Raw genomic sequence first — 19,128 nt, 5'->3', positions numbered from 1 at the left:
CAGATAACGTACTTCTGTTTCTTAGAGAGGGGCCAGAGGGGCTACTATCAATACCAATAAGCATTAGAGATGGTAACTAAGACTTATAAGAACGACGTTCAAATACCGGGCTTCTAAAATTGGGCTTTATGGGTTTATCCCGTTTCTACTTCTGACTTCAATTTTTTATACTGACTCTGTTCATTTTGAATTGCTGACTCTGTTCATTGGAAAAGCGCGCAAAATGAGGTAAAAAGCGAAACATTTTTTTTCGACGAAGCAAAAAAAAAAATAGGAGCGCTATAATAGCCGGCTGAGAATATGAGGGCGGCTATTAATAATATGAACCGAACAGCGCTTGTCGTATTGCTCTCGAACGACTGGGAGGCAAACAATTCAGAAGGGGCATAGGTTAGAGAAACTTTTTTGAAACCAAAATCTCTGACTAGGGAGGGCTATAGTGCAGTCGGCGCCTGAAGGAAAGTTGTGAATGACTCCTAAAATATCGGATAAGGATTAGAATTCTTTTTCTAAAGAACTAAAAGGTTTGGAGAAAAGCATGCCCAAAAGAACTGAAATTTTTTTCCGACGAACAACATTATATAACTTATGGGTCTGTTATCTAGAAATCTATCAGATTTACAAACATAGTCAGCATATTGCTAGAAAATAACCACCGTTGACCCGTTGAACCGCTTGACGCACATTGGGATTGAAACAGGAACAGAATACAATAGGAGTAGAACAAGAGATAGAAACAAGTGTCAATTATTTTTTATTTAGTGCGCAAAAAAGCATATTCTGCTATGTTCTAAAACTACACTTAATTCAGCTTCTATATTGAACGCTATTAAGCATAATGCTAGCGCCAGCTTGCATTCACTTCAATGAACTTTGATAACCTAAAGCACTATAACTTCATGACTTTGCTTTATATGTTTATCCTGTTTCTTTTGATTTTGCTCTTTTAATTTTGACCGTATTCACTGCATTGCGTAATTCAATGAGTGAAAGAATTTCAGATCAATTCAGTTGAGACAGTGAATGAGGTAAGTCAGAAGTCAAACGTGAAAAATTGTGACCCATGTAAAACGAAAAACGTGATCAAAATGTAAAAACGAATTAAAAAAAAAACAAAGCAGGAGAAGTCCTGAAATACAGTCCGCAGAATTGAAAGAAAAACTTAGCGAAACTCTACCTGACCAGCAGATCAAATGAACATTGCCAACCAAAACACAAACAAAACATCTCAAAATTGGAGAAACTAAAATAATCAAACAAACTATACAAAAATATAATCATTGCTAAAACTCTTGAAGAGTTTAACTCAAAAGAAAAATTTGATCTCTTTAAATATATCAGTTTCAAAAGTATGTTCAAACCAAATTTTTTATCTGAAATCAATCCGGTATTATATCACCAAGACCGGAAAAATTTCATAGGCCCTTGAAGATCGATTAACTCAAAAAAATGCAAAAAAATTGAAATCAATTAAAATTTTAATGAAATGTTGTTGCAATCCCGATAATAAGATCTACATAACCTTTTCTGTCTAAATGAAAATCAGTAACCCAATTCCAAGGCTGAAAAATTCATTTATTGATAGACAATAATTTTAGAATTAAATTTCAAATTTCAAAAAAAAACTCGTGCTATTGAAATGTTGAAAACCGTTCCATTGCTCCTAGCAACTATGTGATGTCATACTAACAAACCCTGGAGGAGGTAACCTGGCCACTGAGGCAAGGAAAATTGAACAAAGGGATCTGTTTTCAAAAAATTGGGAAAAAGTTGCAATTTTTATCTAAAAATTTCAAAAAACCGAAAATTTAAATTTGTTGGAAACAAATCCATTGACACTAAAAACCATTCATTATCTTTTCATCAGACGGTGGAATAAGGTTTCTTGTTTTTGAGGCTCGACAAAAATCGAAAAATTGACAAATATTTTAGAAAAACTTAAAAAATAGCAGGTTTTATCAAAAAAACAGTCCAAAAAAAACAGTTTTTAAAATGTTGAAAACCGTTCAATTATTACAAAAGTTTATGCAAAGCGTTATTACCAAACTTTAAAAGAGATTACCCGGCCCCTGAGGCTAAATAAACGAAAGATTTCAAAAACTGCAAAAAAAATTAAAAATGAGTATTATTTTGTATGCTTGTGTTTGTAGTAGCAAACTATATAGCTCATAAAATGGTCAAAGATTATGGTAATTTTGTCTCAAAAAAGACCTTCATCAACATTTGAAAACTTCAACATAAGACTAACCAAACGAAAATACAAAAAATGGCACCATTTTGAGCTCAAAAAACGTAAACCGGCTAATGTCGGAAGAATTGCTCTCAAACGACAGGCGGGTGCAAAAACAGTCGACTCCCACCGGGATTCGAATCATTGACCCCCGATTTATAACCATTTGCACTACCGACCCAGCTCTTTGGCCCTTACTACTGATATGCTGCAACCAATTTTATATTAGCAACAAGAGTGAGAGCAATAGAGATCACTCAAAAATGAAGAACGAAAGCGTGAAAAAGTCACTCGAGAAGTCAAAGAATCCTCTAAAGAAAAGTGAAAACTTGTCAAGCAAAAAATTTGCATAAAAGAAAGACCAGTACGTTGTTTACAATAATTGCTATGAAATTCGTTCAAGAGCAATTAATGACCTTCTAACCTTAAATTAAGGACATCCCGGCAGCTGCATCATTCTAAGCACTTGAAGAATTAGTAAAGCCTACTTTTGCCCCCTGACAAAACTTAATGCCCGCTGGGTTTTACCTGTTTATCCCGTTTTGAATGATCAAAGTCATTGATATTTGTGTGAAAAACTCTAATAAAAAACACAGCGCACCAATACAATCCAAATTCTTTGTATTGTAAAAAAGGAGAGCGCCTAAATAATAGCCGTTGAGCGGCTGACGGCGGCTACTAAAAAAATTACTAAACCATGATTTAGGACGAAATCACCACTATTTAGTCGAGCTAAGAATTAAATTCACTTATCTAAATAGCTACACTTTCTATAACTGCTAAAACCTGATTTGCCATGCTGATATATTTTTTGGTAATGCTTCACATGTAAATGAAGTAACTTGGTAACTTAATCGACAGATAAAAATTAAAGTAGCACATTCCCACGAAAATATTCGTGCCTCTTTATTTTTTAGCGGAAATGTGAGTCACACGTTATATTTTTTTTATGTTTGCGACTACAGCTCATATTATTGCATTCTACAAAACTTGGTGAATGAATAGGTTAAATATTTGAAGCTCCCAAACTATTTCCCCAGCTCAAAGCTCCCAAGGACTAATTCCAAAAACTGATTCCATCATCTCGCCATTAGTTGACAACTTCGGAAGCTATTTTTTGCGTAAATTTATGATGTGCAATTAAAACTATTAGCTGTAGTTTTTATTTACAGTTAATTTTAAATACATCATTTCACACGAATTTCATAGAGTTGTGCCTTTCAAGTTAAGATAAAATGCTAATGCGCAAGATGTACAGGAAATTGGTTCCTTTTAATGTATATATACCTTTCGGCGTCAACTTGGCTGCCGATGAAGTGTCTACTGCCGAGGAGGAAGTTTATGAAGCTGGTCTTACCACTGTTGGCTTCTCCCACCACTAGAACTATGGGCTTATGTCTGAAGTAGACTTCCGTCAGCTGTGGCTCTATCAATTCATAGTACCTCAACTGCTCTTCCACCCTCACAGGTCTGGTACCGTAGAACCTACAAATCATAGCAAGAGAAATAAGTTTGGTTTTTTCTCAATGGAGATACTTTTTTGTACCATAAACCTATAAAATGACGATTCTTGACATAAATTGCCTATGAAACGTCTTTTTCGGTACTCAGGAATTTGAGTTGGAATACAAACAAAAAAAGACAAAACGAAAAAAATTAGCAGTATCATAACGGGGGCTGATCGAAGGGCAGAGGGTCTCAAAGGGCTCCGTCGTGTGGGATTACGGGTGGAATGAGGTGGAGAAGGGACGAAGTGGGAGTACGGGTTACGCGGAGGTGGGACCTCTACATGAAGAAGTTATGTGTCCTCAACAGTTTCGGTGAATGGCACACTTAGTGGCTAGTAAGTTATAAAGTGCTAAGAGAACTGCTCAGCGACTTAGTGCCCTCCGGGTTTTACCCGTTTCTGAGGACGAAAGGTTAAAGTTTTCGCTGAAATTTTAGTTTGAGAGCAGTTAGCCACTACAACAACTGTTACTACTACAACAACTAACCCACAACACCAAATGTTACAGTTATAAGGAAGTAAACAAATGGATATAATCGCATTGTTCCTTTCGAAAAGTGTAAGTTTAGTATTGTGTGAAGAGTACGTGACTGACTCGTGTAGTCTCTTGATGACCATATCGACCTCGTCGTCCTCAAACGGGCGGAACTCTCTGAACATGTTGTAGTTGGAGGCAGTTGAGTACTGTGTCTCCCTGAAACACACATCACAACAATCTTTCTTCTTAAACATCAATGACTAACGTCCAACCAATCTTATTTGTATATATTCTTTTAATTTTTGAATGATCAAAAATTATTGATGTAATCCATGACCTAATGTACGAGAATACAGGAACCAGTTTTGTCTCATCATAATTTGATCCACAAACTTTTCATGGTCAAATGATCCGATTTGACGTGCGTGAACCAAGCCAGCTACTTTCTGTCCGAATTGGGTCGCGCACAAGGGTAAAGCGCGACCCAACGACATAGTCTGGAAGCTACTCTACGGTAGTCTGAAAATAGTGTCATCAAAGCTAAGTCTCAAAAATGCTCGGTCTGATCAGGGTATTATGATCTGAATAGTTTGATCGGAGCCAGATGCACAGCCTGGAATCTGAATCGTTTGTTTGTATGGCATTGATAGGCTGAACAGAGCCTTACAAGAGCTTGTACGATCTGATCAGAACCAAGAGGTTAAACTGCAGAAAACAACCACTCCTTGAGAAAGAAGTACGAATTAAGCCCTGACAAGACTAATGTTTCAAAACTACTGCCCGATTTTTGACAATGAGCAATAATGATTACACTGAAGAGTAAGTGTTGTTTAGTGTTTTTGAGTTGAACCTGTATGTTTTTTAGGAAATAACTTTTTTCAATGATTTTCTCAGAAAACATGAACAGAGCAGCCTCAATATATGATACAGTCTTCATTGCTTCTTCAAAGTTTAAACTTTTGATTGATTTTGGGTATAATCATGGAGCGACCCACGTGGGTCTGATACCCCCAATACCCCTAATTTCGGTGACAATGACCGGCTTCCCCTTTGCGTCATCCAAGTCAGACTCATCAAATCTAGTTTGAGACGCTCACCTAAGCTTGGGGAGATGATAACTGTATTTTCATAGTTCTTAGTACGTAGTTTCATGAGACAAATAGTAATCAAACCGACTAAACGTCGGAAGAATTGCTCTGGAACGACTAGTGGAAGCTCTAATCAATTGCAGCCTGCTTCAGTCGGGGGGGGGGGGGGGGGGGGAGTGGAGTCTAAATGGGTCTAAGAAGTTCAATAGTGGTCTTCAAATAACCACACTAGAGGTTAACATACACCAACATTACGATTTAAAGTGAAAATGGCACCAGTTTCGGCGCACTTTTTATTTGACTTTTAGTATTGAATTGCCGCCAATTGAGTTCAGCTGCTTGAAATTGTGATTGAGAGAGAATTTTAGATCACGCGAAACCCAAAAGGTCAAGGGCTTAAAAGTCGATCGAAAAGTCAAAACGGTCAAGCAAAAATTTTGCATAAAAAAGACACACACGTTTACAATAATTGCTATGAACTTCGTTCAAGAGCAATTAATGAGTTGTTATTGTAAGTAAATACTGTCTCAAGAGGGGGGGGGGGGGGTTATCCTACGATACTTAAACATGGGATAATGGGGGTTATCCTAGACGGAAGGGGATTAACTTTCATTCTTTACCAGATGTGACTATTTCCAAGGCGGCAAACTTGTTTTCGGTCAAACAGCCAACTTTGTTCTAAATTTCGTTCCGATAAGAGCTGCAAGTGAACAATTTATTGAAACGTATCTTAGCACTCATAAACACAAAATTTACACGGTTAGGAATTCAAAAGGCGCAATTTACGTAGTCAAGCACAATAAGTTTATTGCCTGCGTGCAACTTTAAATGCTTGTTCTTCTTCATAATCGCTACTACTACTTTCACTGCACTCATTAGCTTCAAAATTAATGAATGGGTTAGGGGAGGAAGAGCTGGAGCTGGTGGTAGCATCGAAATCTACGATATCATCGCTATCAATATCGTCCTCGTTAATATTACTTGTCATTGCAAATCCCGGGTCAGGTGTTTCCCATTCTTCCGGGCTTTCACATACTGTTGTATCCGGCACAACAAAACTATTATTATGGTCCCAGTTTGGACTCGAATCTAGGAGAAGGTGAGCATAATTTTCTACATTTTCGTAGTCCCACTCTACTTCATCGCTATCCCAAGAAAAATCTTCGACTCGGCAATGATGATTTTTATAGTGTTCGAATGGTAGTGTTTTAATTCCCTCCTTCAAAATATGGCGTTTATTATCAAAAGCAGAGAGACATATTTTATTCGTTGAAACCGTTTGTAGAACATGCTTTTCCGAAACAATCCTTGTGTTTTCAGCGCGCAGTGTACTACCAGTCACAAATGTATTATTGTTGTCTGCATGTCGAAGCAAATTTTGGGCTGCTCTTGTTATTCCTTTGGCGGACATTTTTCGTTTACCTATGAACAGAAAAAAGCAGTCAAATTATGACAATCATACAAGGTTAGTTGGTACCTTGTTAGTATTTTCTTGAATCATTAAACGTAAAATACTCACTAGTGGAAGTAATGCTGTACAGCTTTGGCTTCAGGCATATAAACTCTTTTATATAATACCCAGCAAATTCGTCTTTGAATTTTAAGACGACGCGCTTATTTCCTTCGCTGTACAGTTCGTGATCTTCTGGGTAATTTGAGAAGACGAATTGATCAAGAACATTGCTCTCCTTCAGTTCACGGTAGAGATCTTCACAATTGATCCGGTATAGCAAGCTATCAGTATCACTATAAAGTAATCGACAGTCAAATGAAGATCGCATTGTTCCATAGTGAAACTGATACATGTGGTATTTCGCTAGATCAAGTATTGTGGCCCCTACTATAGTTGGTGTATCCCAATAGAACTTTCTTGGGCGGGGGGAGAGAGCTGCCATGTTCTCGCCAAACACTTTGAATTTATCAAACTCAAACTTGCTTACTATAGTTAGGGTTCGTCTTGCGTCTCTCGTAAGCTCGATTTTCATCCGTCGACGTTTCGATTCGCAGTTTTTCCCAAAAACGGCGTTGTTCTTTAGTTTATAGAAACTCTCCTCAAATTTATTCGAAGCCGCCTGTCTCTTCTCACTGTTCAGTGTTATATAGGGTGTTAACCAATTGTTTTGAGTAAACTGTAGCACACGATGCATTTTCCTCACGACTAATCCCAAGTTAACATACAGTTTCAACAACTTGTAATGCAGCACATAATGTTCTTTGTCGAAGAAAGTCTGCAACAGTTTTGGAACTTTTGAGGGGGTAAGTTATGACTCTCTCGCAAATTTACTTGGTAGTCACTGAGCCAGTCATCCTCAACAATATTTTTCGATGGTGCGAGGGGGAAGTCCTGATGGTAACTTGCTGGATAATGCAAGTCGACTTCCACGAAGTAACCAACAGGGTTATCATCAGGACAGATTAGTATCTCAGCCAGTGTAATATCAGAGTTCAGCGTAAAATCTGACTGAGGGAGTTTTTCATTTTGCATGACGCCACCGTATAGGTTATTGGCGTCCACGCAGAAGCCAAATGTCGAGGGTTGTGAAGAGTCGTAATCTGGTAAATATTTATTATTCGCTGTAAACTTTCTCATCTCGTAGACTGAACATGCTCCCCCACGTACTGCTCCTTCTATCATATCGAGTTTCTCGCGTTCTTTAAGCAATTCGACCTCCGATTTGCATATTCTCAAGGATGCTTCCTTAGCCATATTTGGCAGTGTGTAAAAGTGCATGCAATCGAGTTTGTAGGTGGAGAAACTGAGCTCTCTGTGGAATTCACAAACGCATGCGAGAAGAGCGCAATTGGTTTTCAGGTATGCATCGTGGTAGTCTTGTAGAGTTTGGCAATTCAGAGTGTTCCACATCGTCTTGGCGTGGTTCAAGTTTTCTTGAGTTATTGTTACTGCGTTTCCTTCTAAAGTGTTACGCCATTCATTAAGAGGCGGTAAGGATTTTTCGCTGAACTTTTCTCGACTGCTAACATATGAATAGGGGTAATATCCTTTTTGCTGCAGGAGCTTCAATTCTGTTGAGGATAGGTTAGAAAAGACAGAAGCAAGTATTCCAAAACGATCTCTTGGTAAAATATCAACCAACTTTTCGAGAGAAGAATTCATCATTTTGAATGAATCAATGAACCTCAGATTTTCATTCTTTTTGATCACTTTTCCATCATCTAGGGTTATGGTCTCCACGAGTACTCCAAAATTCAAGGAAATGTATTTTTCATCAGTAGATGGAATTACACTTACAGTGGTCGTTGGCTCACAAAATTGGAGGGCTAAACAAATGTGATGAAGATCATAATTTTGTATATTATGACCCACCAAAGTGGTAAAGTTGCCGTTCCAACGTGCTCGATTGCATTTTTCATGAGCCCAGCCAAGAAATTGTCCGCTGTAGTGACAGTGATCCAGATCAATTGATGATTGTTCATCATTATCGTCAAAGGCTTCGTTACATATCCAACATTCGCTAGCTGCACTTTTCGGATACTGGCTACGGTCACCTCTGAAGAAAGGAAAAGCTCGTTTGCGCTTGTATATATCCTTGGCTAGTGTGTGTAACATGTTTACAAATTTAGTAATGCAATCTTCAGAGCTGTCCACGTGGAAGAAGATGGGTTTTGTTAAGTTGTGATCAATTACCGCGAGTGAAAACCCACAGGGCTCGTGTTTTTCAATGACTCTGGTGTATGAGTTGTTCCCGTGGGGCGAGCATCCTGCTACTGGACACAAGAAGGATTCGAAGTCAAAATAAATGACTAATGGAACAAACCAGGTAGCGGCTAAGTTTTCGAATTTATATAAACTTTTTCCCGGAGCTGGTAATCGAACAACAGCCGGCGCATTTTCACAGCAGGTTTCAATATGTGCGGTAAGCTTTGCAAAGCCTTCTTCACACAACCAGAAACAATTCCGGCAAATATGAAACGCAAAGCGAAATTTGGTATTTCGGAGTTGACAGACTACCTTAACCAAGTTGGTAATCAACACATAATGGTAACAATCTGCTTCGTATAAAAGCAATAGATCCATTGTGAAATTTGAGACAAACTTTGACAATCTGAGTGGAAATAAGTCTCTACCATCATAACCAAAAACGTTGATTCGAACTTCATTGAGATTTTTGAACTGATTGATGTCTTCTAGCCCCAAGGGCATATCGAAATGTCCAGTTGGTTGATGAAGGTTGGCTTGCTTGTAAGTTTCGGGTGAAGTTTTGTCTGTGTTGTAGTTCCTTCCTGGTCGATCTAAGCTAATATTTTTGTGCATATGATATGCAGCAATATAACAGTAAAGGAAGCAATTTAGGTCCTCATGGTTATTAAGTAAACCGCGGCAATTTTGTAATTTTGATGGTAATGCAATGTAAGACGAGCCGGTTATAGGTCGGTAACGGGCAAAGTTCACAATTATTTTGATAACTTTCTCAAGCAACCAACCACTACCATTAGAGGCAAATGTCGTTAGCACTATCATCATCTTCTCGAACATAGTCCAGAAAGATTCACTGCTAAGTCCCTGACTATACACTGGTGTCATGAGCGAATTTGCATAAATTTCAATAAGCTCACCTTCCTGATCTTCGTTTTGACTCGGCTTTAGGAGTTGAAGATGAGCACTAAATTGAACTTTTTGTGATCCTTGTGAGAGTTTTTGTTCTATAGGCGAATCGATTTGTGGTTTATGCTGGAGCATGAACTGAGCAAGGTCTGTGTTGGCTTGGGTTGTTGATGGCGGCAGATGGTAGCTCTGAAGGGTACCAATAAAGGCAGTTTCGGCCGGCGCTTGAGTTGGTTGGAATTGATAGCCAAAGACAGGCAAAGAATGCAAAGAACTCATATGCTGAGCAAATAATCCGGTGTCGTTAAAGTCCATATAGCAGGACCGACAACAATTTGTAAATTTTTGATGACAAGTCCTCATGTGTTGTTCCAGTTCAGAAAGTTTTCTACAAGTGAATGTACAAATACAACAGGTAAAGACTGGTAAACCTACTTCGTCGGGGTGGTAGCGATGCTCATGGCGAGACTGATTTCCCCTGTTAGCAAAAGTTGCCGTACAATATTTGCAATTGAAAACCATAGTTGGAAAATTCAAGATTCAAAAGTTAGCAGAGATAATGACAACTTTCGTAAACATGTAATTTAACTTCAAATGGCGAATTTCTTTCTATTCCACACGAGGTTCATATAAGACGCGCGCAATTCAAACTTTCAAAATTTTCGAATTTGATTGGATAATAAGAGCGCGTCCCCGCTTTAGTCAACTACTATGAACATATCAATTTGCGTTGAACGTAAAGTAGCGCTTGACTTTACGTTTCTCACTGAACAAGACTGACATGATAAAACTTGTTTGTTATTTTCGAATTTTTAGTACCTTATATAAAAGGATTTTTTTAAAACCAATGGTAGTTCCTTTTAGTTATTAGTTATATGTGATGTAACAAAGCATATCAATTGCAATTTTTTGATTTGCTAACTTTTAGGTTTAGTCAAAGTAAACTTTTATGAATTTTTAATGATCTTTCAATCAAAATTTTTAATCTTTTTTCTTCATTTTCATAGTTAATATGCTCCAATGACAAAAGGGTAGAGGAAAAATTTGTGTTTGAACCCGTTAGATGTAATATTACACTCAAGTAGCCTACATAAAAAGAAAGTTTTGATTTGATTTCCATAGAATTTTTGAATAATATTGCAAAAACATCGCTTTTTTGTACACTTTGTTAAATTTTAAGTACAAGGGATGCTTTGGACGGTTATCATGCACAGTTTTATTACTGTCACGGTGTTTGAACATCTAAAAAATCTACTAAAAGCAAATGAAATGTTCAAGTGTTTTCGCTTAATGTTGCAAAAAAAGCGATTTTTGTAGTTTTTTTACTGTAGATGCCGACGGGTGCGTCTGACGATGTTGGTCATCATAACCAAAAATGCTCCCCGGGCACTGAAACGTAGGACTCGACATGAAAAAATCCCTCATCTTTATCAGGAAAACAGTTAGATTTTCTGTTAATCATGATCAATCAATGTCATCACATGACAGCCAATGACAAGCCCCCTGTTGCAAGCATTTTTCGATGACAGCTGTTATGAGATCATTTTGTCTCCAGCCCCCAAAAAATCGGTTTTTTAGAAAAAAACCTGGTGTATAATTATTATTTCGGGTACTTCAATTGCTAATTAATGCCAGATGTTAATGAGACGTTAATGTCCAGATGTTTTGAAAATCGGTGAAGGAGCCGTTTTTCGACTCTGACCCTTATGACCAAAAGTGACAAGCATTCACCACTGATAAGAAATCCGTTTAAAAAATGGGATTTTTTTTCGTTAATTACTTATTAGACTAATTAGTTGCTAATTAGCTGTTAATTAATGGTTAATTATTTCATGAAGGATTGAGTTTATTTTGACGAGCGTTATGAGCTTTTTTGTAGTACATTGTCTGATAGTGTCAACCCAATAGTCATTTTCATCCCAACTATCTGTTGGAGCCGACTTTTTTGGGGTCAAAGGTCACAATGAAAAACAAAAAAAAAATTTTTTCGTTTTTTTTCAACTTTTTTAGAAGAAGTGTGGTCAATTTTTTTATTCATATCGGTAGCCCACAAAAAACAATTGGTGATGGCGTTCAGATTTTGAGTTTTCGTTCCGTCGAAAAAAATTTATTAAGCAAAAAAACCGGAAAAATCTCATTTTTTAAAAAAAATTCTTTCTTTTTTTCCTCCTTTTTGCTGAAAAAATGATGTTTTACTAGTTTAACTAACACCTGAAGGTATACCCAACAGGAGCGCTGATATTATATCAGCATACGAAGATCGATTTGCTAAATGAAGTTTTTGTTTGATAAGGACTTAATGCATTTTTTGAAGCTTTTGTTCAAACTTAATTTTACATTTCAATAGCTTTCTCAACAAATTTTCTCTCAACCAATCAGAAGCTTGTTTGCTTCCTGCTATATATTCGAACACGTTTGAGCATGTCCATTTTGGAACTTTTCTCCCAACTTTGTCTAACTAAACGATACTATTTTTGTGAACATGTTTGAACATGTCCATTTTTGTAAAATTCTGATTCTAAAGTCTGCTAGCTATGTAAAACGATTAAAAGACAAGTGTCAATTAGCGAGCTATTCAGAAAAGCCAGTAACACAACACACCAAAGTGCAAAAGAAAAACAATTCAATATTGAATAAGTTGTTAGAGGTCAAAAAAGTCCATTAGAGAGTCTTCTTGTCTTCGTTTTTTGGTGCTGCGCACACTACTGGAGTTTCCGAGCAATTGGGTGTCTTGAAATCGGTTGAATTTGTTCGGGGTTGTGGTGTCTGAAAGTTTGAACCAGATAAAATGTTGACATCAAACTGACTTGCAAAATTGTCAGAGATCTTGTTCTTCCTCTGGAAATCCTCAAAGAGTGACGGACTTGGGGTTGGAGTAAAAGTTGGGCTTGGATCCACAGCAGGAGTTGTTGGAACACTGACTGAAACACTCGGTGGCAGACTGTCCGGTGAGGATGGTGATGATTTGACACCCCACATATCACCCAAATTTTCGTAGGCTTGATATGTACCGAGTTGATTCTCGAATAAGGGCAAACAATCGCAGTCGTATCTGTACAAGATACGTCTCACTTCCTCCGGCAAAGTTTCTTCAGTCGAATGCATTTGTGGTATAGTTTTTGGTGGTAAGTGTCCTCCAGAAGTAATGATACTGGATTCAGCTGGCTCCGATTTTTCCGGCAGGGCAGCAATAGCGTTAATAAATAGCTTCGGTATCAAACAATGCTGGTAAGTGTACCACAAATCGTTTTTTCTTTTCTGTTGTATCAGAACGACAAAATTTTCAAACACGGTTTGGTAAACAAGAGTTCTCTCAAAAGAGATAGCAGACTCCGAAAGAATTTTCACGGACATTGTTTTGAAGTTCAAGTTCGATTTAATAGTTAACTGTTAAGTAAGAGCAAAAGAAAGAAATGAACACAAGTACAAAATTCTTTCCCAACATGTGTTTCGCAAGGTTCGCCTTATCTAATACCAAACAAATGATTGGAGCATAATCACACCTAGTTGCATAATATATTGTAAATAACATGTGGTTAGCCACACTGTGGTTCCTTTACAGACGAATTTGGGTCACATCTGTTTTGTATTGGTTTTATGTAAATTGTGTGTGGTGGCTACACTATACTACCTAGGGTCACATCTGTTTTTTATTGGTTTTATGTAAATTGTGTGTGATCTCTACACTATACTATATAGGGTCACATCACATCTGTTTTCTATTGGTTTTATGTAAATTGAGTGTGGTCTCTACACTATATTATCTAGTGTAGCATCTGTTCTAAATTAACTTTGGGAATACATGGGTCCCTACACTCTTAATGTTTAACTCTCTCCCACTCTGGGGTGTGTTGATAAATTTATTGCTTGATATACAAAACACATGTACTTGTTATCTTTGTTCGCATAACTAATGGTTTATAGAGGTATGGTTTTATTTAACTATTATCTAAGGTCACATACGTATAAAAGTCTAAAATGAACACTCTCAAGTACGCCGTGGGGCGTACTTGAGACTGTATTTACCAATCACTTGGATTTAATTAAAAATATGACGACATTGGTTTGATCCCAACTTGCCGCGCCTCCTAACTTCGTAGTTATTTACCTTAAGAGCAAGTGATAAAACAAGTTGCCTACCATGCCTTTTACTTCCTCAAAAGACACACAGTTTGGAGATTGCTATTTCGACATTTCCCAAACTGAAAAACGTTTGGTCAGGGCAATTTTAAAAACTTACGAAATAACCGGAACATATGTGTTTCTAAAGTTGTTCAAAAAAGCGGCCGAGGATTACGAGTTTGATCAGAGAATTTCTCTAACTCTAGAAGAGTTTGGAAATTTAGTCAAAAAAGCAGAAAAAATACGTGAAGCTGCTGCAACGCAAGATTCAAAACCACCCCCAGCAAAGAAGCAGAAATTTGATCAGTGTAGTAGAGATGGTGGAAGCAATGTTTGAGCGCTCTCCCAACTATTTCAAACAATTTCAAAAGCTGTTCAAGTTTTTAATTGCTGAGGAAAAGCCAAACTTAACAGCTTCGAATAACTATGCTGTTTGTCCTCATTTTGAATCTGAATTTTGTCATTTACCAACTAACCATTTTCACGTTCTGATTGAGAGTGCAATCGATGTTGAGACCATGAAACCAATCAAAATTTTTGCAGTTCCCTGTCTCTTCACTACCTTCAGACATTTATTTTAAACCTCAACGAGTTTGGAATTTAAAGGAGATACATTTTCAAAATTACAGCTTGCCGTTGACTTTAATAACAAATCTGGAGAGAAAATGGATACAGCAAATGTACGCAAGCGACTTCCACCCTTGGCAACAGCGGCAACCAAACTATCAACATCTACAGCGGTCACTAGCGGAATCTCAAAAACATTGGCGAGATCTACATCAACTGTACCACAGAAAACAATTCACAATTTTGTGTGTTCTACAATTTCTTCGAAAACTCAAACTGATCAATTTAGTAAAGAAACTTTAAAAAGAGTGGAATCAATTTTGAGTGGTCCTCATTCTGGTGCTTTTTGTCAGATTATGGATATATTTATGAGTGGTTTTGGAAAACTAAACATTGACTCTGATTTACTTTTTGTTCGTCTTGTATATGAAGAAAAAACTCAGTTTTAAAAAAAATTTTATTTCACAATATTAGTTTTGTTAGAGCATCATGTGAAGAGCAAAGCGAATCAATTAAAATCACTACAATTTACAATTTGTCTATCATCAAAGATTAAATGAGCATTAAAAATACAAAAGAGTCCACACAATTCTGAGTTTTGACCTTGAATTGGTTGGTTTTCAAGTAATTGGTGAAACTGTACATTGTTTTTTGCAAGTTGTTGATAGATAATCTTGTAAGAAGAAAAGGATCGTCCAAGGGGGTCAGCAAACAGAAGATGGTCGTTCTTTTTACATATGAGGAGCCAGTGCGTGCCAGGACTTTGAGATTTTGACGCGTTTACTCTTAAAAAAGTGTTTGATTTCAATTTTGAAGGAAAATTGTCTGCTGCAAATACACCTCGAATTTTGTGCTTTAGTTTTTGACATCTCTGAATTAAACCATTAATATCATCTTCGTCCATCATCAGTTTGTTAGAATATGATTTTTTGACACTCGTCGCGCAGTATCAACAAAAATTGTACTAGCTTTTTCTCCAATAATAAAAATTTCAATGTTGGTCGGTAACGCTGCTGAAAACTTCAATTCGATAGATATGGAACAGTTTGTTAGCTCCGGGTGTATAAAATCATGAGAAACTTGTTGGGTGCTAGTCAGATCAAATACCATTATAAAATGGTTGGGATAGTCTGACAGATTTATTCCATGCCCATTATCAATATAGGCTAAAACGGATATTGTATTAAAATAAAGGCGTTTGTTATCATTTGTAGATATTGGGCTATCAGCCACTGGTAACCCGTTGCGATAAATATATATCTGTTCCAAATCAAATTTTTGAAAATGAAAAGGATTTTGCATACTGTTGCCCAAAAAAGCTTCGTTCGTATTGAGACAAATTGCTAGTCTTCGGATCGGCTCTCGTGCAAAAATGTCCTCTTGCTTCCAACTATGCAGACCAGTTGAAGCCAAAAACGTCTTTGTCAAAGTTTCAAAGTAGGGATAGGCAGTAGGGCTAGTAAGCAAGGTTTTTTCAATGGCAGACACGACCTCGTCATTCAATGTCATCTTGCGAAGTTACAAATTAGCTTCAACAATTTTCACCTTGTAATGTTTTGCAGCATCATCCGAAATGATAACAAAATCATCAGTAGATCTTCTGAATGCAATACGAAGAGTTACACCACTGAGCAGATGTTTATCACATGTGAAAAAGTCTACCGCTACTTTACCATAAAAAGTGCATTCTGCTGACTCTCTGACCGAGTTTTTTCTTCGAGCAATTTCACCTGCTTTTATTGCAGATGGATCTTCTTCGTAAGAATAGCCTTGACATGCCAACCAAGTGTTCTTTGCGTCTTTGTTATGTGAGAACTCAGTTTCTATAAAACTCTTGTGTGCGTAATTTGCATTTGCGTTAGAGATTTTCAACCCGTTGGCTGACACTGTGCAGTCAGAGAAAAGTGAATGTAGCACATTATTGCAAAGGTATGGAGCATCGGTTTTAGCAGTGTCAGCAGTAGCTGCCCCATCATATTTGAGATAAGCTCCCGAAGACTGAACAATTTTGCATTTGACTTCCAAAAAAATTTTTTGTAAATCGATAAAGTTGTTACGGTCACCAGTTACCTCGAACTCTAACATGGGTCCATCAGGACTATAAAAAGGTCCCAATTTTTGACAAAACCTTCCATCGAAAGTCACCAAGAGCGCCGGCTTCTCAAACAGATCCAAAGAGCTATGGGTTGCTTCGTTTGGTAACAGGTTAGCGATCATATTTAACTTGAGAAAAGAAATCAGACCGAATTCCTTTTGGAACTTTTTGTTTTGAAATGACCAACTTTTGTTTGGTTAATGTTTTTCTTGGTGATATTTTTGAGCGACTCCTAATCGTTTTTCTTTGTTGCCGAAATCTTGCTCCCCCTGTTTGTTTTTTAACAGTGTTGCTTATTGTATTTTTGAGTGCTTGTTTGGGTGATTTTTTTACTGCTGACAACGTCTAGCAGCTCTGGAACACTTTGCTTTAAAAGTTCTTTTCCAATACGTTTTGCCTTAGGAAGAATGAAACGTCGAGCAAGGGGCAAAGCGACCCGCCCAATTCCCGCAGCTAATGCACCAAAACCACTGCCTCTTTGCCGGTAGTGGCCAGAGAAATGTGGTAAGGATGTTGCTTGGTTAGCGTAATAAGAGTCCATGCTAATTGGAAAATTTTTTAAACTGAAGGGTTAAAATGACTTTACCGGTTCCCGAAAAGGGAACCAATTCTCCCGTTTCTGTGGGAAGCTCAATCGATTTTGATTGTATGGTGTTTGATAAGAGTTTTTTGTAATCCTAATTGGAAAAAACAATTCGATGAGCAGACACTACCGTTTTTCAGACGTTATTTTGAATCAATGACTCGAAGCAAGGGGGCTTTTGTATCACCGACGTACTGGTACTCAATAATATTCGTATATATAAAAATTAAGTGCTTTCCCGAGTAAAGATCAACGGGAAATTCTCCATAGTATGCTGCCGTTTCATCACTCTCCATTAGTCTGTTTGATGTTGCGCTTTTCATTTTGTACCCTATGTGTACTCCACTGCCATCTGGAATGCCCGAAAAACCAATAATGCTGGGAATTTCTTTACTGGGAAAAGTAATTCCTTCATTTTTCCCCATCAAAATTTCAAAATTTCCAGTTTTCTTGATCTCTCTGAATGAAAAGAATGGTAGTCCAACAGTTCGTTTGATAGTAGTTAGTATGTCAACAACTGAGTTATAAGTTCCTGTCATGATAGACAATTTTTCACCGTTATACGGACGAGAGATCACATTGGCTTCGGCAGCCCTTTTCTGGCTGTCTTCGTACCCTTTTAAGTTTTTTACTACCATGTCTCCATTTACAATATGCTCATTTTTTGTGGGGAAAATGATCTCACTGTGAGCTACTCTCCAGTCACCAGCGAGTTGAATTTCATCATTGAAAAAGTTTCGAATTGAACTGAGAGTTTTAGAGTCAAAAATTTCCATTGAAGCAGAAGAAATAACATGCACAGTGAATTCGTCGGTGAAACGGTTTTCACTCATTTTTCTCTACACGAACAAGCTGTAACTCTGGTTGATAAAATTTACCTTCGATTTTTTCACCGTTTGCAGCAATAAGCGAATACGTTGGCGGATTGAAGGTTGCTAAGCTTTCTACTTCAAAAACTTCGTCGGTGAAAGATTGTTTATAACCTTTCCTGAAGGCTTCGTCTTTTTTGACAATTCTAACAAAATCTCCAACGTAAAATTTGGGTCTCTGAAACTTGATTGTTTGAGCGCTCAACGAGACAAGTCGTGGAACATCCTTTTTAGTGACTTTATTTGGAGCAAGTTTGGTTACTCTGTTGACTCGTGAATTAATTGTTTTCACAAATTGATCCAGTTTATCTATGTAGGAGTATGTCCACTTTTCTTCAAGGTACTTGTAGATAATGTTTTTTAGTGACCGAATGTTCCGCTCTGCGAATGCAGACTTTTTTTCACTAAAAGTGCTGTATAAATGAATTCCTCGTTTGTTGCATAAGGTTTTGAAGGCTCCAAGAAACTCTGTACCATCATCAACCCACACTTTTTGTGGTTGCTTGTTTTTTATCATTTTTTAAAGGCCGAGGCAGTTTCCGTTGCATACTTTGTTTTTAAGGGCTCCACACGAAGGTATCTGGAAATACAGTTGACCGCAACCAATAAATATTTAACATTTCTGTTGTAATTTGCTAGTTTATCCACATAAGCCAAGTCAACGGACCAAATTTCATTTATGTCTTTTACTATTACTTTAAGTCTGGGAAATCGTTAACGAATTGGGCGATGTTTTGTAAAAGATGACTTGGTTTCCAAGTATGTCTTAACTTTACCAAATGATAATTTGCTTTGGGTTTTTAATCGCTTTGGGTTTCCAAAGGATGCAGGTCCCTTCAAATACAGTTGGTCCAACGTTTTTTTCTCAGAAGAAGTAAGACCATTTTTGCTTTTGGTCTCTCCTTCTGCCGTCTTTTTTCTTGGGCCCGTTTTTCTTTGGTTGGTAACTTGATAACCGCTTCCTGATTGTCCTCGTGGTCTTGCAAAAATTTCTTCTTTTTCGGATGCTTCCAAGATCTGTTTGG

At 37.4% G+C, this 19,128-nt stretch overlaps 1 protein-coding gene across 11 annotated transcripts in view; it reads right to left on the bottom strand.

Moving 5' to 3' along the window:
* The window catches only part of LOC142336094 (EH domain-containing protein 1-like), a 179,469-nt gene that overhangs the window by 50,422 nt on the left and 109,919 nt on the right, over positions 1-19,128 (bottom strand). For all 11 annotated transcript variants that reach the window (XM_075384636.1, XM_075384632.1, XM_075384629.1 and 8 more), the window contains 2 exons: positions 4,333-4,431; positions 3,518-3,715 (listed from right to left, as the gene is read on the bottom strand). In XM_075384636.1, coding sequence (XP_075240751.1) covers positions 3,518-3,715; positions 4,333-4,431 — 297 coding nt within the window. The remainder of the gene's footprint in view (positions 1-3,517; positions 3,716-4,332; positions 4,432-19,128) is intronic.

This window comes from Convolutriloba macropyga, chromosome 3, assembly GCF_964194025.1.
Source record: "Convolutriloba macropyga chromosome 3, txConMacr16.3, whole genome shotgun sequence".
Classification (NCBI taxonomy): Eukaryota; Metazoa; Xenacoelomorpha; order Acoela; family Convolutidae; genus Convolutriloba; species Convolutriloba macropyga.
The sequence above is the reverse complement of the archived record's forward strand: the minus strand, read 5'-3'. Positions and strand labels throughout refer to the sequence as shown.